This window comes from Myodes glareolus, chromosome 24 (assembly GCF_982192425.1).
Source record: "Myodes glareolus chromosome 24, mMyoGla1.1, whole genome shotgun sequence".
Taxonomy (NCBI): domain Eukaryota; kingdom Metazoa; phylum Chordata; class Mammalia; order Rodentia; family Cricetidae; genus Myodes; species Myodes glareolus.
Genome location: NC_142049.1, coordinates 202,385 through 226,307, shown reverse-complemented (window position 1 = coordinate 226,307; position 23,923 = coordinate 202,385). Strand labels below are relative to the sequence as shown.

The window sequence follows — 23,923 nt, the reverse complement described above, 5'->3', positions numbered from 1 at the left end:
AGAGGGTTCCATACTTCCGTGTGTGCACCCCCGCGAAGGTCCGTTTCCTGCGGAGAGAACTAGAGAGACATCAGTTCCTGCAGAGCCGAGAGCCTACGGCGGAACCTGTTCGCACGCTCTTCTGCACCGGAAGGTGAGCCCTGCGCACTCACCCTCGCGTCTGAGGCACCGTGGGGAGTGCGCCCGAAACTGGGAGTGGTGGGTGCTTCAGTGGACCTGGATACCTTTATTTCTCTGCTTCCACCTGTTGTCATGCTTTTCTAGAAACCAAGCTGTCTGCCATCTCTGAGCATGGGTCTAACTCCTTTCATTCAAGGAATACCGTGGGCAACAAGTATTGGGTGTAGACTGTATTTAACATTTTCTGAGTCTATCTAGTAAATCTCAAAGCTGTTTTTGTGTGTATCACTTGCTGGTGATTCCACCCAATGGGGCAGGCTTCCAGTCAATGTATTTCAAAGTCATTTTCCCTTTTATTGTGCAAGTGAGGTTTATACAGAAATGGAGCGCTTTAATCCTTTTTGTGCCTTACTCCTTTTCCTCATAATAGTCTTAAACTCCTAACATGGATTATGAAACTTTGCTGGTCAGTCATTTACTCATTTCTTTCAGTTTTCATTTCCTGCTCAACTGTTTTCTCCAGTTACTGAAGTGTTTTATTGTTTTGTGGTCAATGAACTCTTCCATGTTTGACATTTGCTCTACCACCAAACAACACCTTCAGCCCAGTGACCGAACTTTTGATTCCACGTGTCCAATGCTGTCTTTCTACCTCTTGCCAGAAACAGTTTTTCCATGTCTGGTTATCACCTAATCATCCCTGAATTTCAGCCTGGAAGTCATTTCCTCTAGAACAGCGGATATCAACTTTCCTGATGCTGCAACCCTTCAATTCAGTTTCTCATAGTGTGGTTGCCCCAACCATAAAATTATTTCATTGTTACTTCATAACTGTAAATTTGCAATGATTATGAATCATAATATAAATATCTGATATGCAGAATATCTGATATACGACCCCCATGAAAGGGTCTTTCAACCCGTAGAGGGGTCTCGACCCACAAGTTGAGAAACATTGCTCTAGGAAGTTCTCCAGGCTTATTCCTGCCCCTGTCTTCCCAGCTGTCTATATTTTAAACTCCACGAGGGCAGGAGCTGTCTCTAATCTGGTCATGCTTGTACACTCTCAACATAGTAGCTGGCACACAACTCTCAGTTACCATCAGTTAATGAATGAGGCAGAGAAGAGGCATTTAGAGTCCTTTTAACTCATTTACAGCCCATCATAAAGCTTGTGCAAAGGTGAAAGTCATCTCTATTGAAGCCTTTCCTCCTTGCTGCATTCTGTGGGGGTACTGAAGCAGATGATTCTGGGGAACAGTCTGGGCAAACACACTTCACATTAGGATATTGCTGACTGAGTAACTTCATACCCCACAGACTCACCTATTGCCCAGCCTTCATGTGCCTTGTGCTACAACTACACTGAACTCTCAGTCCTGTGTGTCAATCTTGCATGTACTTGGATTCCCTTCAAAGTGTTTGATATTATTCTTCTAGAAGAAAGAAGAAAGGCTGGTTCTTTTGAGGTAGATCAGAAATGGAGTCTTCAAAAAAAATGGCTATTTCATATAATTTGCATTCCACTAGCAGACACCACTGAGCTTAGATACCTTTATCTCAGTTCTGCTCAAATCATTTTGCAGACCCTCTCTCTGCCAAGCTTCCGACTGGGGGTGGAGGTCCTATGGTAAATAAAGTTCAGTATTTGACTTTAAAAAACTTAGTCTCTAAGGGAGACAGGCATATAAGCAGGCCACAGAGTGCAGCTTGGACTATATTGTTTATGAGCAGGAAGATGTGTATAGTCATATCTGTATGTTAACCTTGTCTGTGTTGATATTCTAGGTTCCTCAAGATGTCAGCAGCCCCACAAGGCCATAACTGGACCCGACAGCTGAAGAAAGAAGACGAGGAAGAAGACCCACTGGACCAGCTGATCACCCGCTCTGGCTGTGCTTCCTTCCACTTTGCAGTGCAGGAGTGCATGGCCCAACACCAGGACTGGCGTCAGTGCCAGCCACAAGTGCAGGCATTCAAGGATTGCATGAGTGCACAGCAGGCAAGACGGCGCGAGGAACTGCAGAGGAGGAAAGAGCAAGCCAGTGCTCAACACTGAGACCCTAAACCATCATCCCACAGACTGACCTTGAAGAAATAAGCACCCAGAGCGACCCTGGGAAGAAGAAATCCTAAGTAGTAGAGTGTGCAATAGGAGATAAATAATTTGGACCGTCTTTGGCACTAGGGTTGAAAGCACCATGAGCTGTTTTTACTCTATGATCAGATCAGACACATCTTCACTTTTCCTGTTCCACCCATACTTGTATTTAAAATTGGGATATGGACCACCCCCTCCATCCTACCTCTTGAGTGTGCCAAGTACTTTGTAAGTAAATTCACAACCTAAAGGTAAATTGGTTGCTCAATCAGGCCTTTGTTTTTCAGTCACAAATCTAACAACAGCAAGTGTTTCTAAGGCATTGTGTTAGTGATGTGCAATTTGAAGAGTTATGTGACCTTCCTGTTGCTTAGAGACTAGTGCAAGAGGCAGAAATAGCTGTTTAAGCGACGTTCAAATAGCAAACTCAGTTTCCAACAGTGACAGAAGAGCCTTTATCTTTTCTGGGTGTTTTATATTCAGTTTAATGGGGGTCAGGAGCTAATAGAGAAACATTTTTTAAAAGACGGATTCTATGTAGTCCAGACTGACCTTGAACTTTCTGTATAGCCAAGGATCACCTTAAACTCGTGATCCTCCTGCCTCCACCCCACATACTAAGATTACAGGTACGTGCTACCACACCTATTGAGGAAACATATTCAGCTGAGTACTTGTTGTATGCCAGGCTCTGTGTAACAGATTCAGAGCCTGCCCCTATCCTACCAACACACAAAGCTTATCTGACATTTTGGAAGTATGTTTGACATTAAAGTACAGACTTTGACCTTTGGAAAAATGGAACCACTATCAACATAGAGCTTATGTTCCTACTTGACAACAGTTTGACAGAGCTGATAATGCCTTCTCTGGGGTGCTGTTTCCTGTTTACAACATCAGCAGTTGTTCATTTTTATTCAGTGAAACCACGAAATCTGTTTCTGCATGCCCCTGGAAGTTATTGGAAATGGGAAAGGGTTTGGAAGGTGAGTCTGCCACAGAAGCTTGTTTTTTTTTTTTTTTTAAAAAAATCATTATTAACAAACATCTCTCAGGCATCTATATGTAAGCGGTCCAAGTCTGGTAGACCCCAACACCTACTTGAGCCTTGTGTGCAGAAATGTTAGGGAAGACAGACAGAAAGTAGAGAAGTTTAGTGAAGAGTAAAAGCCCTGTTTCAAGTTGAAGACCAAGTGAGTAGATAGAGCTGCATCTCTGCTGGTCCACTCTTGCTTTGAGTTGAGTCAGCAGTGGGGCGGGTAGTGTGCATTGGGGTATCGGCACAAATCTCAGAGATGGTGCACGCCTTTAATCCCTGTACTCAAGGCAGAGGGAGGTGGTTCTCTGATTTTTAGATCAGCCCCAGGACAGCTATAGCTACATAGTGAGATTCTGTCAAAAATAAATAAATAAAAAAAAATCCCAGAGGTAAAAAGAGGGACTTTTAAAATTGAAGTACACATTACTTATTTGTAATGTTGGAAGAATTACCATCTGGAACAAATGCAAAGTACATCAAGGTCAGTAAGAAAAGACAAGAAGAAAGTAAACACTGGCTGGACTGAGGCCCATTCCTACTTATATCCCAGCATTTAGGAGGCTGAGGCAGAAAAATCACTCATAAGTTTGAGGCCAGCCTGGGCTACATAGTAAGTTTTAGTCTAGCCTAACCAATAAAATGAGATTATTTAAAAAAGAAGAATATGCTTGAGATCATAGGAAAATATAAATAGGTGCTCTATTACAGACAATCAAACAAAAAAAACCCACACTCTTTTAACATAAAATGTTAGTTGATCCTGCTGGCAAATGAAGTGACCAGTATTCGTGGAGAAAGGAACAGAGTCATTCTTGTGAGGAGAGCACTAACTTTTTGGAGGACAATTTGGTGGACTCTAAACTATTTAAATATACAAAGCTGGCTGCAGTGACACATGCCTATAATTGCAGCAAGGCTGAAACAGGAGGACTGTAGCCAGTCTGGGCTACACTGAGTTTCAGGACAGCCATAGCTACAGTGTGAGGACCTATCTCAAGAAAAAAACTAAATATAAAAAACCCAAAATATACAAACCCGTTTCATAAGAGCCTCTACTGAATACGTGTTATAAGATGCATGTGCTGTGTGTCCTGCAGTATGCAGCACAGTCATAGGGTAAATTCCCATCAGTAAGGACACAGTTGCTCTGTATTCCAATCTGTAATGGGAATGTGTCCTAATAAACTCTCACTATAAGTGGAAATGCATTTAGTTAAACAATGTACCATGAAGGAAGCGGAAAATCTCCTGAATGAGAGAGTACAGAGGGAGGGTGAGAGAGTAGGAGGAAGGGGATAAACTGGAAGCTTGGTTGCCAGGCGGTGATGGCGCACGCCTTTAATCTCAGCACTTAGGGAGGCAGAGGCAGGAGGATCTCTATGAGTTTGAGGCCAGCCTGGTTTACAGAGTGAGTTCCAGGACAGGTTCCAAAGCTATACATAGAAACCTTGTCTCAAAACAAAACAAAAAAATCAAAAAAATTGAAGTATAGTACAGGCATATGTGGACATATTTTAAGAAAATCCTTTACAATTACAGCAATTAAGCATCGGCATTTTTATGTTTTTTTTTTTTTTCAGTTAAAGAAACATCTAGGCATGAAAGAGGAAACTCACAGGTTAGAGGCCAGCCTGGGTAGTATAGCAAGTAACTAAAGGCAGGGATTGCCTCAGTGGAAGAAAGCACAACCTGACAAGGACAAAACCCTGTTTGTTCCCCAGCACCACCAGAGAATAAAATAACACATGAGTTTGGGAGTGTTGGCTCACTCTAATCCCAGCAAGGGAAGCTGAGACAGTAGGATTGCTTTCCTGAGCTCAAGGGCAGACTGGGCTACAGAGTGTGGACTACCTGCTGAACAGCATATCCTGCCAGCATAGCACACTGTAGAATCAGTTGTTCACCTTTATCATGCTGGCTGAGGGGAGCTAGGATCGGTCACCCACAACAGACACTGATGCTTAGAGAAGCAAGCACAGTAGTCTCCTAGAGTAGACATCCCCAGAGAAGTAACAGCATCATCATCTGGGAATTGGTAAGATACAAAGTCAAAACCTTTGCTCCTTATGTACGGGATGAAAAAAATCTGACTGTAGTCTAGTGATTAGTGCTCAGAAACCCTGACTAGCAGTCTGAGAAACAATGATTTAGCCAAAGATTTGACAGAGTTTACAATGGGCAAGACAGCTGGCATTTGTGTGACTGCTCAACTCACCCACTGCACCCCAGTGCAGTCAGAGGCAACAGTAAGTAGATGATCATGACTCTTCCAACAAACTTTTACTGACTAACAGGAAGTTGAACCAGACAAGAAGTGATTACACAGTATTGTGAATATACTATAGAACACTGAAATGTGCATTTCAAAATGGCTAATTTAGATTGTATTATTACACATTTGTTTTGTGTGTGTGTGTGTGACATTCAGAGGTCAGCAGATGACTTTCAGGAGTTGGTTCTTTCTACCTTGTAAGTCCCAGGAGCCAAAGGGAGGTCACAAGGCTTGGCAGCAAGCATCTTTACCCACCAAGCCACCTTTCCAGTCCTACAATCACTAGTTCTGTGGCATGTAAATGTTACCACAATAAATTATTATACAACAAAAATAGGGCCAGAAATAGTGGTCCACACTTTTAATCCCAGTTCTTGGCAAGCAGATCTCTGAGTTCAAGGCCAGGCTGGGCTACATAGTGAATTCCAGGATAGCCAGAGCTACATAGTGAGACTCTGTCTTGAAAAAACAAAAAACTAAAAATAGGCAAAGGTAGGATTTGATTCATAGACCATAGCTGGCTGACCCCTGACCAAGATCAATTTTTTGAACTTGGCAATGCTTCTGCTTCAACCTCCCGAATACTGGGATGATATATGCCACCACACTTACCAAGTATCTTTTATGTATGTACATATGCATGTATGTAGATAAGAGTCTCATGTGAGCCACGCTGCCCTTGAAGTCATTATGTACCTGAAAATGACCCTGAACTCCTAATCCTCTTGCCTTTACCTCCTAAGTGCTGGGAGTACAGGTGTGTATTATCACAATTGGTTGAGTCTTTATCTTTACAAAGAACCCGGCCTCGGGAACTTCATTAAAGCAACAGAAAATAGATAAGTACAGAGTTCACTTATGTTGTAAACTCTAATTCATTATAGAGCTACATGTCTCTATATCTATATAAAGATATAATTTTTTTTTCGAGACAGGGTTTCTCCGTAGCTTTGTAGTCTGTCCTGGAACTCACTTGGTAGACCAGGCTGGCCTTGAACTCAATGTCTGTCTCTGCCTCCCAAGTGCTGGGATTAAAGGCGTGCCAAGTCATGCACAGTGCCAAGTGTGCACAGTGGCACACATCTTTAATCCCAGAATTTAGGGGGTGGGAGTTGGGAGCAAGGAGGCAGGTGGATTTCTGTGCATTTGAGGCTACCCTTGTCTATATCGCAAGTTCCAAAACAGTTAAGGGCTACATAGAGACCTTGACTCAAACAAACAAACACATAAACAATTAGCTTATACTAGATTGCTTTAAAACATGAGTTCACACTAACTGAAAAAGTATGGTGGAATGAAAACATGTTTAGACAAGGAGAAACAGAATTCCTTAAAGATAGTTTGATGCTAGCCTGGTCTACAGAGCTACTTCCAGGACAGCCAGGACTGTTACACAGAGAAACCCTGTCTCAAAAAACAAAACAAAACAAAACAAAACTTTACAGGATAATTGCTACACACACACACAAACACACACACACACACACACACACACACACACACACACACACACACACAGAAGTAATAGCAGATTTTATTAGGCAAGTGGTAACTGGCAAGCACCAAATGCCAAAGACATAGGAGGTGTTCCCAGTATGAACACTCATTCTCTTGGCTTGTGTCTTCACGCAGAAAGAGCTTCTCTGAGGCTGATAATGATATTAGAGGGCTTGCAGTGTTTAGTTCAACTTGGCCAACAATTCCTCCAGTTCTGGCCGAGCTTTGAACCTTCCCTTGAAGTCTTCTTCGGTGTGCTAGGACAAGGAAAAGAAAACAAATGGTAATCACTACAGAACTTTTATTGCCCATACATACAAATGCACCTCCAAAAAGGGTCCTTGGGCAGCTCTGCAGAGAATAATTCAATGAGTATGCAGCATGACCCAGATTTGAAGTGGCTACCAGGAATCAAGGTGGAACCACACTTCCTCTTAGTATGCTGAGACAAGACAGACATGTAAACAGGGTGCTATAAGTATTACAACAGAAGTTTTCTGGTTATATTTATTTGATTTTGTATGTTAGAGACCAGGGCCTTTCACATAAGAGGTAAACACTACCACTGAGCCATATGGTTTAAAAACTTTGGTTTTTTTTTTTTCCACGATATTTACTGAGCTCTACATTTTTCTCTGCTCCCCTCCCTGCCTCTCCCCTCCCCACTTCAACCCTTCCTCAAGGTCCCCATGCTCCCAATTTACTCGGGAGATCTTGTCATTTTATACTTTCTACTTCCCATGTAGATTATATCTATGTAAGTCTCTTTTAGTGTCTGTATTGTTGTCTAAGTTCTCTGGGATTGTGTTTTGGCTGACTTTCTTTGCTTTATGTTTAAAAACCACCTATGAGTAAGTACATGTGATAATTGTCTTTGTGTCTGGGTTACCTCACTCAAAATAATGTTTTCTAGTTCCATCCATTTTCCTGCAAAATTCAAGCTGTCGTTATTTTTTCTGCTGTGTAGTACTCCATTGTGTAAATGTACTACTTTTTTTTTTTTTTTATACATTCTTCGATCGAGGGGCATTTAGGTTGTTTCCAGGTTCTGGCTATGACAAACAAAGCTGCTATGAACATAGTTGAGCAAATGTCCTTGTGGCACGATTGAGCATCCTTTGAATATATACCCAAAAGTATTACTGGTTGTTTCCTAATTTTTGAGAAATCGCCACACTGACATCCAAAGTGAGTTGTATCAGCTTGCATTCCCACCAGCAATGCAGAAGTGTTCCCTTTTCCCTACAACTTCTCGAGCATAAGTTGTCACCAGTGTTTTTGATCTTGGCCATTCTTACAGGTATAAGATGGAATCTCAGAGTTGTTTTGATGTGCATTTCTCTGATGACTAAGGATGTTGAACATTTCCTTAAATGTCTTTCAGCCATTTTAGATTCCTCTGTTGAGAGTTCTCTGTTTAGGTCTGTACTCCATTTTTTTTTATTGGATTATGTGATCTTTTGGTGTCCAATTTCTTGAGTTCTTTGTATATTTTGGAGATCAGACCTCTGTCTGATGTGGGGTTAGTGAAGATCTTTTCCCATTCTGTAAGCTGTCGTTTTGTCTTGTTGACCATGTCCTTTGCTTTTTACAGAAGCTTTTCAGTTTCAGGAGGTCCCATTTATTAATTGTTTCTCTCAGTATCTGTGCTCCTGGGGTTCTATTTAGGAAGTGGTTCCTTGTGCCAATGCGTTCAAGTATACGTCCCACTTTCTCTTCTATAAGGTTCAGTGTAGCTGGCTTTATGTTGAGGTCTTTGATCCATTTGGACTTGAGTTTTCTGCATGGTGATAGATATGGGTCTATTTTCATTCTTCTACATGTTGATATCCAGTTATGCCAGCACCACTTGTTAAATATGCTTTTTTTTCCATTTGATATTTTTTGCTTCTTTATCAAATATCAGATGTTCGAAAATGTGTGGATTGATATCCGGGTCTTCTATTTGGTTCCATTGGTTCTCCTATCTGTTCTTATGCCAGTACCAGGTTGTTTTCAGTACTGTGGCTCTGTAGTAGAGTTTGAAGTCAGGGATTGTGATGCCTCCAGAGGTTCTTTTATTGCCCAGGATTGTTTTGGCTATCCTGGGTTTTTCTGTTTTTCCAAATGAAGGTCAGTACCGTTTTTCAAGGTCTTTGAAGAATTTTGCTAGGATTTTGATGGGCATTGCTTTGAATCTGTAGACTGCTTTTGGTAAGATTGCTATTTTTACTATATTAATTCTGCTTACCCAAGCATGGGGGGGTCTTTCTACTTTCTGGTGTCTTCTTCAATTTCTTTCTTCAAAGACTTAAAGTTATTGTCATACAAGTCTTCCACTTTTTTGGTTAGAGTTACGCTGAGATATTTTATGCTATTTGTGGCTATTGTGAAGGGTCTTGATTCTCTGATTTCTTCCTCAGCCCTTTTATCATCTGTGTATAGGAGGGCTACTGATTTTTTTTTTTTTTAGTTAATCCTGCTACATTGCTGAAAGTGCTTCTGAGTTGTAGAAGTTCCTTGGTAGACTTTTTTGGGATCACTTATGTAAACTATCATATCATCAGCAAACAGTGAGAGTTTGACTTCTTTTCCAATTTTTATCCCCTTGATCTCCCTCTGGTGTCTTATTGCTCTAGCTAGGACCTCAAGAACTATATTGAATAGGTATGGAGAGAGTGGACAACCTTGTCTTGTTCCTGATTTCAGTGGAATCACTGGGAGTTTCTCTCCATTTAGTTTGATGTTGGCTGTTGGCTTGTTGTATATTACCTTAATTATGTTTAGGTATGTTCCTTGTATCCCTGCTCTCTCCAAGACCTTTATCATGAAGGGATGTTGTATTTTGTCATTTGGCATCTAATGAGATGATCATGTGTTTTTTGTTTTTTTCTTCAGCTTGTTTATATGGTGGATTACGTTGACAGATTTTCGTATTTGAACCATCCCTGCATCTGTGGGATGAAGCCAACTTGGTCATGGTGGATGATGTTTCTGATGTGCTTTGGATTCGATTTGCTAGTATTTTTGCATCAATGTTTATGAGTGAGATTGGTCTGTAATTCTCTTAGTATTGTCTTTCTGTGGTTTGGGTATCATGGTAATTGTTGCCTCATAAGAAGAGTTTGGCAATATTACATCTGTTTCTACTGTGTGGAATAATTTGAGGACTACTGGTATTAGTTCCTCTTTGAAAATTTTGTAGAATTCTGAGCTGAAACCGTCTGATCCTGGGCTTTTTTGGTTGGGAGAGTTTTGATGACTGTTTCTATTTCTTCAGCAGTTATAGGTCTGTTTAATTTATTTATCTGATCTTAATTTAATTTTGGTAAGTGATGCTTATGTGTAGAAGGCCGCAGCCACATTCTCCATTATCAAGATGGCGCTGACATCCGGCTTCACCGCCAGGTGAACGCACATGTGCTCGGTAATTTCCCACTGAGTCCCCGCCTACTCCCGAGGCATCACCTGGGACTGGGAGCAGCGGACCTATCCAAGAGTGACACGTCCGAAGCAGGGTCTGTTTCCTTTATAAGGGATGGGTTCCATCTTATCTGGGTCTCCGCCATGTGGCTTATGCTCTAGCTCCCAAGAGACATAAAGCTTTTCTGCAGAAGGATCCTATGTGTACTGCGTGGTTCTTGCTGGCGAGACGGTAGCGCGGGACACTTATGCAGAAAGTTGTCCATTTCCTTAAGTTTTTCAATTGTGTGGAGTACAGGTTTTCAAAATATGACCTAAGGATCCTCTATATTTCCTCCATGTCTGTTGTTATGTCCCCTTTTCATTTCTGATTTAGTTAATTTGGATATTCTCTCTCTGTCTTTTGGTTAGTTTTGATAAAGGTTTGTCTATTTTGTTGATTTTTCTCGAAGAATCAACTGTTTGTCTCATTGATTCTTTGTATTGTTTTTTTGTTTCTATTTTGTTGATTTCAGCTCTCAATTTGATTATTTCCTGTCGTCTAGTTCTCTTACGTGAGTTTGCTTCTTTTTGTTCTAAAGTTTTCAAATATTCTGTTAATTCACTAGTGTGGGATTTTTCCAGCTTCTTTATGTTGGCATTTAGTGCTATGAACTTGCCTCTTAACATTGCTTTCATTGTGTCCCATAAATTTGGGTATGTTGTATGGTCATTTTCATTGAATTTTAGGAAGTCTTTATTTTCCTCCTTTATTTCTTCCTTGACCCATTGATGATTCAGGTGAGCATTGTATAATTTCCATGTGTTTGTGGGTTTTCTGGAATTGGTATTGCTGTTGACTTCTCATTTTAAAGCATGGTGATCTGATAAGGTACATTGAGTTATTCCATTTTTTTTGTATTTGTTGAGGTTTGTTTTGTTACTGAGTTATGTGATCAGTTTTTGAGAAGGTTCCATGAGGCACTGAGAAGAAGGTATATTCTTTTCTGTTTGGATGGAATGATCTATATATGTCTGTTAAGTCCATTTGAGTCATAACATCTGTTAGTTCTCTTAGTTCTCTGTTCATTTTTTGTCTGATTGACCTGTCCAGTGGTGAGAGGAGAGTGTTGAAGTCTCCCACTATTAGTGTGTAGGGTTTAATATATGATTTAAGCTTTAGAAGTGTTTCTTTGACATATGAAGGTGCCCTTGTATTTGGGGCATAGATGTTCAGTATTGAAGTTTCTTCTTGATGGATTTTTCCTGTGACTAATATGAAATGTCCTTCTTTGTCTCTTTTGACTGATTTTAGCTTGAAGTCTATTTTGTTAGATATTAGAATAGCTACATCTGCTTGTTTCTTAGTTTGAGTGGTATATTTTTTTCCAATCTTTTACTCTGAGACAATGTCTGTCTTTGAAGTTGAGATGTGTTTCTTGTGTGCAGAAGAGAGATGGATTCTGTTTTTGTATCTAATCTGTTAGCTTGTGCTTTCTTATGGGTGAGTTGAGTCCATTTACATTAAGGGATATTAATGACCAGTGGTTGCTATCTCCTGTTAATTTAGTTTTCATCATTGGTGATGTTAATCTGTGCATTTTTCTTTTTCTTGGTATTTGCTGTAATGAGATCATAAATTGTCTGTGTTTTTGTTGGTGCAGCCATCTTCCTTGGGTTGGAGTTTTCCTTCTAGTATTTTGTGTAGAACTGGGTTTGTGGCTAGGTATTGGTGAAATCTAGATTTGTCATGGAATATCTTGTTTTGTCCTTCTATGGTGATCAACAGTTCTTCTGGGTATAGTAGTCTGGGCTGGCATCCGTGGTTTCTTAATGTCTGCATAATGCTTGACCATGACCTTCTGGCTTTCATTGTCCCCACTGAGAAGTCATGTGTGATTCTGATAGGTCTACCTTTATATGTTACTTGGCCTTTTTCCTTTGCAGCTTTTAATATTCTTTCTTTACTCTGTATGTTTAGTGTTTTGATTATTATGTGGCGAGTGTACTTCTTTTTGGATCCAATCTATATGGTGTTCTGTAAGCTTCTTGTATCTTCACAGGCATATCTTTCTTTAGGTAGAGAAAGTTTTCTTGTATGATTTTGTTAAATAAATTTTCTGTGCCTTTGAGTTGAACTTCTTCTCCTTCTTCTATATCTACTATTCTAAGATTTGGCCTTTTCATGTTGTCCCATATTTCATGGATATTTTGGGTTAAGCTTTTGTTAGATTTAATGTTTTCTTTAATGATGAATCTATTTCCTCTATTTTATCTTCAGCACTTGAGATTCCCTCTTCCATTTCTTGTATTCTGTTGTTCGTACTTGCAGTTGTGGTTCCTGCTCTTTTCCTCATGATTTGTTTCTATAATTTTCCTTTGGCTCGTGTTTTATTTTTTCTATCTGAGTTTTCAAGTCCTGAATAGTTTCTGTTATATGTTTGAGTTCTTTTTCTTGGTTTTCTTTAAGTGATTTGCTGATATCTTCCAATTTTTTGTTTGTTTTTTCCTCCATTTCTTTAAGGTAATTTCTCATTTCATCTTTAAGAATTTCAATCATTCTCTTGAGGTTATTTTTTAGATCATTTTCTTCTGGTTCATCCATATTTGGTTGTTCAAGTCTTACTTTTGTAGGGTCTTTAGGTTTTACTGGTATTGTGTTGCTCTTTGTGGTGTAGCATGTGATCTTACCTTTTGTACTTATCTTTTCCTCTAATAGGTGTGTTTGTGGCTGTCTGAGATTCTGTTAAATAATCTTCTAGGTGCCAGTGAATCCAAAGCTAAGATGGTTTTCCTCATGGTACAGTCAGTGTCACAGTTCTAGTTACCCTGTTGGTTATTCCTGTTCCTGGAGGTAGCTCAGTGCTCCTGTGTCTGCTCCCTTGGAGTTTGCTGTCTCAGGCCTACTTTGGCCTAGGCTGCTGGCTTTGATCTGTTTCTGTAAATCTTGGTCTGAATCTCCATTTAGACCTGTTCTGGTGGAGATCACTGACTCTGGATCTGGATCTGGTCACTGGGTAAGTTCTGATCCACTCGTGTCTCAGGGCTGGGTTTGCTCCTGGTGGAGCTTGTTCTCTGTGTCTTAGGTAACTGGTTCAGTCCCACTCCAGTTCTGGTGGAGGTTGCAGACTCTGAGTCAGGTCGTTGGCTCAATCCTGGTCTTCCAGTGTCCCAGGACTGGATTGGCTTTCAGAGCTGGATTTGTTCCTGGCTTCTGCTCCCAGTAGAGCTTGTTTCCTCTGGCTCTCTCTGTCCTAGGAGTCTTGTTCAATGGATTTTTTGTTTGTTTTATGAGACAGGGTTTCTCTCATAGTACTTCTGGCTGTTCTGGAACTCACTCTGTAGTCCAGGCTGGCCTAGAACTCTGCCTCTTTTTTTGAATGATTGTGTGTGTGTGTGTGTGTGTGTGTGTGTGTGTGTGTGCGCGTGCGTGCACGTGTGTGCATGTTTACCCACATGGAAGTAAGGGCAACATTTGAAAGTCAGTTCTCTCCCTCCACCTTGGTCCTGGGAATTGACCTCAGGCTGTCAGGTTTGGCGGCAAGAACCTTTTTACCTGCTGGGCCATCTCATCAGTCTTGTCTGCTTTTTTGAGACAGGGTCTTGGTATATAGACCAGGCTGACCCTGAACCTACTATTTAGACCAGGCTGGCCTCAAACCTCAATCTTTCTGTTTTTGCCTCCTCAGTGCTAGGATTATATGCACAGGAACTGCAGTATTTTTTAGCACAACCAGCACATTTTCACCTTATATGCAGATCTCTGTGAAACTGAAATAATCACCAGACAGGTATGAACATTACAAGGGGAGCTAGATGAAGCAATATACCAGGCTAAAATGACATAATGCAAGCTGTATCATAAGAATGATTGTCATGGCAACTAGATCCGAACCCAGTATTTAGGCTAATGTTGCTTATTTCTGCAAGCTTCTCATTCTTTACCAGATACATTCAATGGAGCTATAATCATACATTGGTGGTCTAGAAAATGTCTCTCTAAGGTAATGCCCTGATGCAGTGATTCTCAACCTGTGGATCGAGATCCCTTTGGGGGTCAAATGACCCTTTCACAGGGGTTGCCTAAGACCATCAGAAAACACAGATATTTACATTGATTCATAACAGTAGCAAAATTAGTTATGAAGTAGCAACAAGAAACTGATGAGGAACTGTATTAAAGAGTCACAGTGTTATGAAGGTTGAGAACCACTGCATTCATTATACTGTTTATAATCTTAAAACATGTTTCTGCTTTATAGCTACCTGAAGAGAGAATCTGGAGGTGATGGGCTCAGTCCCTAATGTCAGGATGCTGTGATGGAGGCCAGCTCCTGTGTTACACACAGCATCATTCCTGACACCTCAGAGGCCTCAGAATAATGGTCACAAGGCCACCAGGCTGTACAGTTCTCCTGATAGCAGCTGAAATATACATTTCTCTGTTATTTCAAAACTAAGCAGCATTGACTTACTTCTTTATCCTCATTGTGAGCACACAAAAGCCACCAGAAGCCTCTTTCCACACTGACACCTACCTCCCTCACTGACAACCTGACTCCTTCTGGAAGATTGCTTTGGAGTATTTCCAAGAAAATCTCTGCAAACGTAGCACTCAGACCGCTGATCTGCAAATGAAGAAAGATGTCTAAGGGAGAGCACTGAAGGTCAGGTGACTTGCACACAGCCTGGGTTTCCCTGCAGCAACTCCTGTGGGGGAGAGGGTGACTGGCAAGCAGGGCCTGGACTCCCTTTCAGCTCCAGTGGGGGAGAGACTGATACTCAGAGAGGCTTCTGACCCCAGTCCCCACAGGATTTCTCTTGCTCTTTGTTGAAATGTCTGCTCGCCATTGTTCCTGTAGGCAGGGAATGTCACAGCCAGACCAATACTGATGTTCTGATGCAATTTGGGTTTACCATACTGCTGTGGTGCTCAGGAATCATGCAGTGAGATTTCAGCTTATAGAGCAGAAGGCTGACCCACCAGAATGAATATATTCTGATGGAGATAAATCCAGTTTGCAAAGCGTTGGGCCTACCACCTTTTGTATATCGGCTCACTCTCACAGTAGATCTCTTGTGAAGCCATAAGCACTCTTCCTTGGTGCAAGATTCAGCAGAGTATGGATTATTGGGCCCAATTCTTTCTCATGTACTGGTATATTGGGTTGCCCCCCACTTTGTTGTACTTAGTCCTCAGTCAGTAACCTTGGTTCTCAAAGTCTAATCTCCGCTTCATTCCCTGAGATACATTAGAAGCCATCTCCCTGCAACTATCTTCCAGATTTGGCAGGACATGCAGTCAGGAAAGGAATCTTTCACATTTGGCACCTTCAAAAGTTAAGGGACGTCTAAGCTTAGAGAACTGTCTTTATTTTGCGCTGGAAACTTTATAAAATAAGAAGAGAACAGCAGGAGAAGATAAAGAAACTGGTGCGGAAAAATACATAGTTCTCCTTCAGATCTAAGTCCCGCACTTGCTATAAGTCTTCTTCTGGACCCTGAGGGGACACTGAGGCTGGCACTCAGAAGTCTCTGATACCATACTGACCAGGTGTTGGTGTCAGGGCTGTCTTGAGAATCCAGAGGTGAGTCAGATGTGTGGTGGGAAGGTACAAAGAGTACTAAGAGGGCCCACAGGAGAAATAACCATTTAACTCAGTCAAGGTTAGCAAAAAAAAAAAAAAAAAAAGCTTCAAGAGTGGATAATGTCTGGGTGAAGTCTTGTAGGAAAATGGAATTAAACTGGTAGAATTAGACAGTAGCATGGTCAGTCTTCAGGGCTGAGAGAGTAGCATTCTGTAAAATGTAAACTGCATAACAGCATTAGAAAATCCAGATAAGCTCCTGTGGCTGGAGGGAAAGAGATATCAGAGACGAGCAGGAGGGGATGCACAACGGTGCTAGTGCCACAAAAGTCCTACTTCACACTATGGGCCTTGGCAGCAAGTAGGAGCCACCTAAGATACATCATAAGCAAATTCCTATTTAAAGACTTAAAAATTTCAAAGTCACTTTAAAATTAGGGTATTTAGATTTGGGTGTTGCTCTCTCAACATTCTTACTGCTGATGATAAGGTTAAGGTTCTTTCGTGGACTAAAAGGGGAAATACAATGGAACTGTAAATAAAGTTTCACACAACGGAATATTTCTTGGCCACAAAAATGAATGAAGTGCCATACTGAACAAGTATCAGAACATAAAGAAGGATTAAGCATTAGGCTCAAAGGATTACAAAGAGGGAAATTGTCCCAAACAAGTATTTTCCATACAATGAGGACAGGGAGTACATTGTGCAACATCCACAAAAGTTCACTAGACAACCAGGTCTACTGTATTTAAAGCTCGGCCAGGGTTATGTGTATTTGTGTGTGTGCATCTAGGGGTACTGTTATACAATGATGGTTGGGGAATGAATGCGATTTCATAACAGGAGAGGTGGAGGAGTCAAGAACCCAGCCATAGAGTACACCATTATTTAAGGGCAGGAAGAACAAATGGAAAAAAGTCTGACAGATGGAGAAAAAGATGGAGAAAGGGAACCAGAGAAGCAAAAGGACTTGGGGATCCCCCAGAGTACCTACCTGAACCACTCGCTCATGGGTGGTAAGGACTGAGTCTAGGACCATTTTGTTTCCTTGGTCTGGTAGCCGCATCACCTCCATGGTTTTGGTGGGCATCGCGTAACTGCAGAAGAAGAGTTAGCTGTTGAGTGTCCACTCAAGCCAGCAGCACCACATCTACCTGGGTCATCTGTGAGTATAACCAGTGCTTCATATCATATCTCCTACAGGATGCTTACCTGCAGCCAGTGTTGAGGTAAGCAGATACCTTTACCTTGTCTAGACATCTCTGAACTCTGAGGGAACACATTGTGTTCAGTGCCTTTCTGTGTCCCTTTGACACAGTACCCTGTGTATAACATTGGTGATGATACATATTTGCTGCTACTGAAACAAATTCTAAGGGATTCTAAGGGAATACAGCCCAGCACTTAGGCATACTTTGGAGGTGAGCCCTGATCACTGTGTGTGTTACGGAGAAATAAGGCGACATGTCCAATAGCTCTGGAGCAGTGTCTTTCAGCGTCAGTACTGGTAACGTTCCACGCCAGGCATTCTCATTGTGGAAGTTGGCCTATGTATCCCACCTCTACCCACTGAATGCTGTGAGGACCCCTCCAGTGGGGCAGAATTATTTCAGTCACTAGGTTGGGAATCACTACTGTCAAGTCTGTGCTTACTTGCTCTATTAGCTTCAGTAGGCCAAGCTCTATGGGGAACAGAGTAGCGTGTTTGGAGACTGCCATTTATCAGTCCACTCTTCCCTCTGAGCTTCATGTATAAATGAAATTACAATATGAGCCTCTGTGAGCTACTGAGGATCTGATGTGGTGGTGAGACTGAACTAATGGCTACGCAGAATAAGGTATGTTGCATTCATCTCACCGAAAAGTTCATCAAACTAAAGAGAAATGAAATACTAATAATGACAGGTAGCAGTACCACACGCCTTTAATCCCAGCACTAGGGAGGCAGAGAGTGGAAATCTGAGTTTAAGACCAGACTGTTCTACAGACTGAGTTCCAGGACAGCCAAGGCTACACAGAGAAACCCTATCTCAAAAAACAGAAAACAAAACAAAAACAAACAAAAACCCCACCCACAAAAAACTCCCAAAACAACAGCAACAAAAATAAAGAGAAAGAAAGAAAGGAGTGGCCTCACAGCCAGTGATGCTGAATGCTACTTTCACACTCCATGAAACATAGGTAGGTCAGTTTCAGGCCTGGAAGCTGCTCCTTGATGAGTGTTTCTGTCATCGGTAGCCCCACCCAGGTACCCCAGAGGTGCTCAGGAAGCTGCTTAGCAAGGGAATCAGGCAAATCCTGAGAGAGACCTTCTCCTCCCCGCTGCTGGAGGAGTGGCAGCTGCACAGCAGACCAAGGGCAGAACAAAGATGGCAAGCTGCTCTTCTAGCCCAGATCCAACTCACAGCTATTATCCCCACACCTCCATCCCCACTCCAGAGAACAAAGTGAAATGAAAGTCACAAGAAAACAAACTCGTCTCTGAAAAGCAGAACAATGGGAATGCCTAGAAGTTGGAAAACCTCAATCAATGCAGAGAAGTAAATCGGTAAAACAAACAGCTCTTTATGCTGAGCTATTTGCCGCAAGAGCCAAGAAAGAAGCAAAAACCAGTATGCCATTTATTCCTGCTGTTCTAGGAAGCATGTCCATGTGGGTTGAAACACAATCTAAATCAGCCAGCATTTACCCTCTGCCTAGAATGTACTGCTTAACTAGGCCAGGTCTTAGGACTGGACCACTAATGAAGACAGAAGCAGCTCTTACTTTATAGAATTTGACATAATACAGAACATAATCTGAAAGTCATAGTTAAATAAATAAATACAAGAATAAGGAATGCATACTACAAAAGGAAATGTGTATACCCTTTATTTCTCCTGAATATATAGCGTAAGGATTTAATAAGCTTCCTTAAAGAAGTAATAATCAAGATGACAACCAAGAAAAATTGGGACTGGACTGAAGATGTAGCTCAGTTGGTAGAGAGCTTGCCTAGCAAGCATGAAGCTCTGAGTTCAATCCCCAGCATGGAATTAAAACAAAGTATCACACACCATTAATCCCAGCACCTGGAGAGAGGCAGAAGGATCATCCTCAGCTACATAGTGAGTTCTAGGTCAACCTGTGTTACATGAAACCCTATCTCAAAATAAAGAAAGGAAGAAAAGAAAAGGAGAGAGGGAAGGATGAAAAGAGGGAAAGGAAAGGAAAAAAGTGAGGGGTTAGGGAAAGGCAGAAGAATATTCAAACTCTGCAGTATAAGCAAAGGTCTTGAAGTAGAAATCAAGCACTGAAGCAGAGAGGAGGGAGCAAAGGATGAGTTAAACAGGGGGAAGGGTGCTCAGGTCATGGTGCACCTAGCAGGCCACAGAAGATTTTAGCTAATCCCAAGATCATGGAAAGATTTTAAGCAGGGAAGGACACAATCACATTTCCACTGTTGAAAATTATACCAAACACTACATTAAATGCCTGTTAGAACTGTGAACCAGACAGGAAAAGCTGGGTTTAAATCTAGGACCATGGACAAGCTTCCATTGTATATGTGCACATGGAGGTCAGAAAATAAACCTTGGATGTTGTTCCTTAGGTGTTCTAGCTGACCAGGAACTCCCCAAGTAGGCTAAGTAGGCTGCCTAGGGAGCCCCCGAGATCTGCCTACCTCTGTCTCCCCAGCACTGGGATTGCAAGCACATGCTACCACACTCAGCTATTTATATGTGGAAACTGGGAATCAAACTCAGGTCCTTACACTTTACTGACCGAGCTATCTCCCCAGCCTCATTGTATTATTAACAGTAACAACAGGTATGATGGTACACATAATTCAGTATACAGGAAGTAAAGGCAGGAGGATCATGAGTTAATGCTAGCCTGGGCTATACAACAGCAAGATCTAGGACAGAGGCCTAAATAGTGAAAAATCTATCTCAACTGGTGTGTGAGCATATATCAGTGTGAAGCATGGTTCTCCATGATTTAAGTATATTTCCTCCCTTAATTTTCAGTATAGGTTTTTCCAGTAGGTACTTTTTGTTAACTCCACTTCATACGTGAGGAAGCCAAGACACCAAGAGATTAAGTAAATTGTCTACTATCACACAGTTAGAATATAGAGAATATAGAACATAGCAGGGAGGAAGTAAACCATCTACCCTGGAAGTTTGGATCCAGAGTTGTTTCACCAAAGACAAGGACTTTTTTTTTTTTCGAGACAGGGCTTCTCTGTTCTCTGTTACAGTTCTGGCTGTCCTGGAACTAGCTCTTGTAGACCAGGTTGGCCTCGAATTCACAGAGATCTGCCTGCCTCTGCCTCCCGACTGCCGGGATTAGAGGCCTGTGCCACCACCACCTGGTGACAAGAGTTTTTATATGAACTAAATAATACTCAAAACAATTGCTTAATTTTTTTCAGAGTGTTTGGCTAATAGCACATTCAACAAATGTTTCTACTTTCCTACATTTAGTACAACCTAACCTGGTTGTTTGTTTAGTTTGGTTTTTTGAGATGTTCCGTATAGCCCAGGTTTCCCTTGAACTCTTAACTCTCCTGCCTCATCTCCCAAATGCTGAGACTTTAGGTATGCACTATCACACTCAACTGGATGAGACTGAGGGTAAAATTAAGACGGGGGAGTTTATTTCCTATGTTGTCCATGTTGGCCTTGAAATTCCAGGCTCAATAAATCCTCCTGCCACAGCCTCCAGAGTAGCTAGAACTACAGGCTGCTGTTCTACATCTTGACTATAAGGGGATTGATTCTACTGTGTGCATTAGTCAAGCTCACAGAACATGCTCACTGAAAGTAAAGGACACCACAGAAAGTCTGACTTTATGCCATGATATCAGCTGACATAAGTAGAAGGTGAGTTAAAAATAAACACAATGAAAACAAAATCCATGTCACAAAATTCTAGCAAGATATCTTGCCAAAGATTCCAAGCCTGAGGTCCCCTTTTTGTTGCAAAGATTAAGAAGTGCTAGATCAGTGTTCAGGACACACCAGCGTCACTCTGAGAATGTATCTTTCACATAATTAAGTTGTATAAGAACTTAAAGGGAATTCATTTCTAATCAAGTGACTTAATGTTATTTAAGGCAAACCACAAGACATGGATGCTGACAGAAAAACTGAGATAATATATGAAGAAAACCTGCCCTGGAATAGGCAGTTAGTAAATGTCAGTTCCCTTCTCCTACAATTTTCCAAAAAGTCTTGAGAATGCATGAAAAGGAAAGTAAGCACAAAATGTCTGAATCAATGAGAAATTATTGTGACTTCGATTCTCCCCAAACTGATCTTTGGGTACCACACATAATCTCAAAAAGTTCCAGCAGGCTTTTACATAGATATAAACAAGTTAATAAAAGTTTTAAATTAAAACAAAAGACCATTATAGAAAAAATAACTTTAAGAAGAATAAAGCTATAGTAATCAAAATAGTGGAACATTAGTGTAAGCATAAACAGACCAATGTAACATAAATCACTTTAGGGAACATATATTCATGGTGCACTAGTTTCCAACAAAGGTAATGAGATATTCAGTGGAGAAAAAAAAATCTCTCAACAAATGGTACTGGAACAACTGAAGAGTCATATTTGAAAAGAAAGGTACTGGGTGGTGGTGGCACACATCTTTAATTCTAGCACTTGAGAGGCAGAGATAGGCGGAACTCTGTGAGTTTGAGGTCAACCTGGTCTACAGAGTGAGGTCCAGGACAGCCACAGCTGTTACACAGAGAGACCCTGTCTCAAACAAACAAACAAAAAAGTTCAAAATGGATCAGACTTAATATAAAACTTTAAACTGAGGACTACTAATAATATAGCTTTGTGATTTTAGATTAGACAATAAGTTATTATACATGACACCAAAATCATAAATGATAAAAGAAAAATTGATAATACAAACTTAAAAAAATACTACATTACTCTTCGAAAGAAACACTTAAGAAAACAGGATGGATGTAGTGGCTCATGGCTATAATCTTATTACTTATGATGCAGAGGCAGGAGGATTGCTACAAGTTTGAGAAGTTAAGCTGGTCAACATACTGAGTTCCAGACCAGCTATGGTTACCACAGTGAGTCTCTATCTCACGACTGGACAGAATCATCTACTGACAGATGGACAGCTAAACAAAATATGAATATAATGGAGTCTTAAAAAGGAAACTCTTGACATATTCTACAACATGGATGAATTCTGAAGACATGTTCAGTAAAATAAACCAGTCTCTCTCTCTCTCCATATATACATACACACACACACACACACACACACACACACACACTGTATAATTCTACTTCTACAGGGTAATCAAAAACAGAAAACAAGTAGAATGGTTGGTGGGGGTAGGGGGACAACAGTGAAGGCTAACCAGAGGAGGGAAAGCAGAATCACTGTTTACTAAGGGCAGAACTTCAGTTTACACACGGAAAAGTTACAAACACAGGTGGTGGTAACAACTGCACACTATGTGTATCCTATCACTGGGCATATACACATTTAAAGATAATTAACATGAGGCTGGTGGGATGGTTCAGCAGGCAAAGGTGAGTGTCACCAAGCCTGATGAACTGAGTCCCTGGGATCCACATGGTAGATGGAAAGAACCAACAACTGCAAGTTGTGCTCTGACCTCCATACTCTTGTACTCTGGCATATTCACCCCAGACTTATATATATATATATATATGCAATAAATACATAAATGTAATAAAAATATTAGAAGTAGTAAAATGATTAGTTTTTACATATATTTTGTCAAAAATTTTAAACACTTGCAAAAATATGCATGAACTCACATTATGCTAAGTGAAAGTTCAGATATAAACAGCTATCTACTGTATGGTTCCATTTACATGATATTCTGAAGACATTAAAACAGCAGGAACAAAGGACAGTGAGATAAAGGCCCAGCAGAGAAGGCACCTGTCACCAAGTATGATGACCAGAGTTCCATCCCAGGGACCCATATAAGGAAACAAAAGAACTGAATCCTGAAAATCGACCTTTGACCTCCACACACATTGTGTTATATGCACCCTGAGACATGTGTGAACAGCACATACACAGTAAATACATTTAAAAACTTGGCTAGTTAACTTATCAGTGGTTGCCAGAGCTGCAGGTTGGGAGGGGAAGAGACTGGCTGTATGGGAACATTTGAGGTCGGTGAGTTGTTCTATGCCTTGACTGTGGCAGGCATGTACTAAAAGTATCTTTTATTACATGTCCATTATTTTTCCAAAACCTAGCTAGACAGAAAAGTGAAGTATGACACAGACACATCCCCCAAAAAAGGTACCCTTCCTACCTTTCCTCAACTTTGATGGAGAGCCGGTTGCAGAGGCGGTGGACATACTGGGCATAGCTTTCTGCCAGAGTCATGTCATAAGCAGTGAGGTGAATATTTAAAACACCATATTCATAATCTGTCCCCAGATTAATGGCTCTCACGTCCACTTTTGCTTTCTTCTTTTTAGGCTGAATAGAAAACATAGAGAAAGAAAATAAGTCCAAGTATTATATAAGAAATTAAAAAAAAATAAGAAAGGAGAGAAAGAAGGGAGAAAAGAGAAAGAGAGAGAGAGAGAGAGAGAGAGAGAGAGAGAGAGAGAGAGAGAGAGAGAAATCTGCTGGGCATGATAGTGAGACATTTGAACCCTCAAAAGGCAGGGACAGGTGGATTTCTGTCAGTTCAAGTATAGTCTGGTCAACATAGGAAGTTCCAGGTCAGACAGAGCTACATAATGAAATTTTATGCCCCAACCCCCCAAAACAAAGACATTTAATCATAATGTGTTCATATTTTTAAAAAGCAACCTTTCATGTAAAATTGTTTACCATTTTCCCCTCAGGTTACTCTTCTGAGTTGCTAAAGTTCTCATCAGAAGGAATAGGCAGTTTCCT

General features: G+C 41.0%; 2 protein-coding genes across 5 annotated transcripts in view; one reads left to right on the top strand and one right to left on the bottom strand.

Annotated features, from left to right (window-relative positions):
• Window positions 1-2: 2 nt before the first annotated feature.
• Coa4 (cytochrome c oxidase assembly factor 4 homolog) lies at window positions 3-2,477 on the top strand. Of its 3 annotated transcripts, none has more exons than XM_048435016.3 (2): window positions 3-133; window positions 1,909-2,477. In XM_048435016.3, exon 2 carries the CDS (start codon window positions 1,919-1,921, stop codon window positions 2,177-2,179), a length of 261 nt encoding a protein of 86 aa, XP_048290973.1. In that variant the 5' UTR covers window positions 3-133; window positions 1,909-1,918; the 3' UTR covers window positions 2,180-2,477. The 3 variants fall into 3 exon arrangements, with proteins under 3 accessions (XP_048290973.1, XP_048290974.1, XP_085539004.1); XM_048435017.3 differs by lacking the exon at window positions 3-133 and adding an exon at window positions 139-198; XM_085682878.2 differs by lacking the exon at window positions 3-133 and adding an exon at window positions 183-295.
• Window positions 2,478-7,048: 4,571 nt separating this feature from the next.
• Mrpl48 (mitochondrial ribosomal protein L48) overlaps window positions 7,049-23,923 on the bottom strand; it is a 40,342-nt gene continuing 23,467 nt past the window's right edge. The window contains exons 5-8 of one of the 2 annotated variants that reach the window (XM_048435014.3): window positions 23,328-23,497; window positions 16,996-17,098; window positions 14,949-15,038; window positions 7,049-7,286 (exon numbers count right to left, since the gene is read on the bottom strand). In XM_048435014.3, the coding sequence (XP_048290971.1) occupies window positions 7,212-7,286; window positions 14,949-15,038; window positions 16,996-17,098; window positions 23,328-23,497 (438 nt within the window). In that variant the 3' untranslated portion in view covers window positions 7,049-7,211. The remainder of the gene's footprint in view (window positions 7,287-14,948; window positions 15,039-16,995; window positions 17,099-23,327; window positions 23,498-23,923) is intronic. The other variant, XM_048435015.3, reaches the window with a different exon arrangement.

What these genes read in the sequence shown, in the direction of transcription:
- Coa4 (XM_048435016.3), top strand. Translation starts at nt 1,919, where the DNA reads ATGTCAGCAGCCCCACAAGGCCATAACTGGACCCGACAGCTGAAGAAA.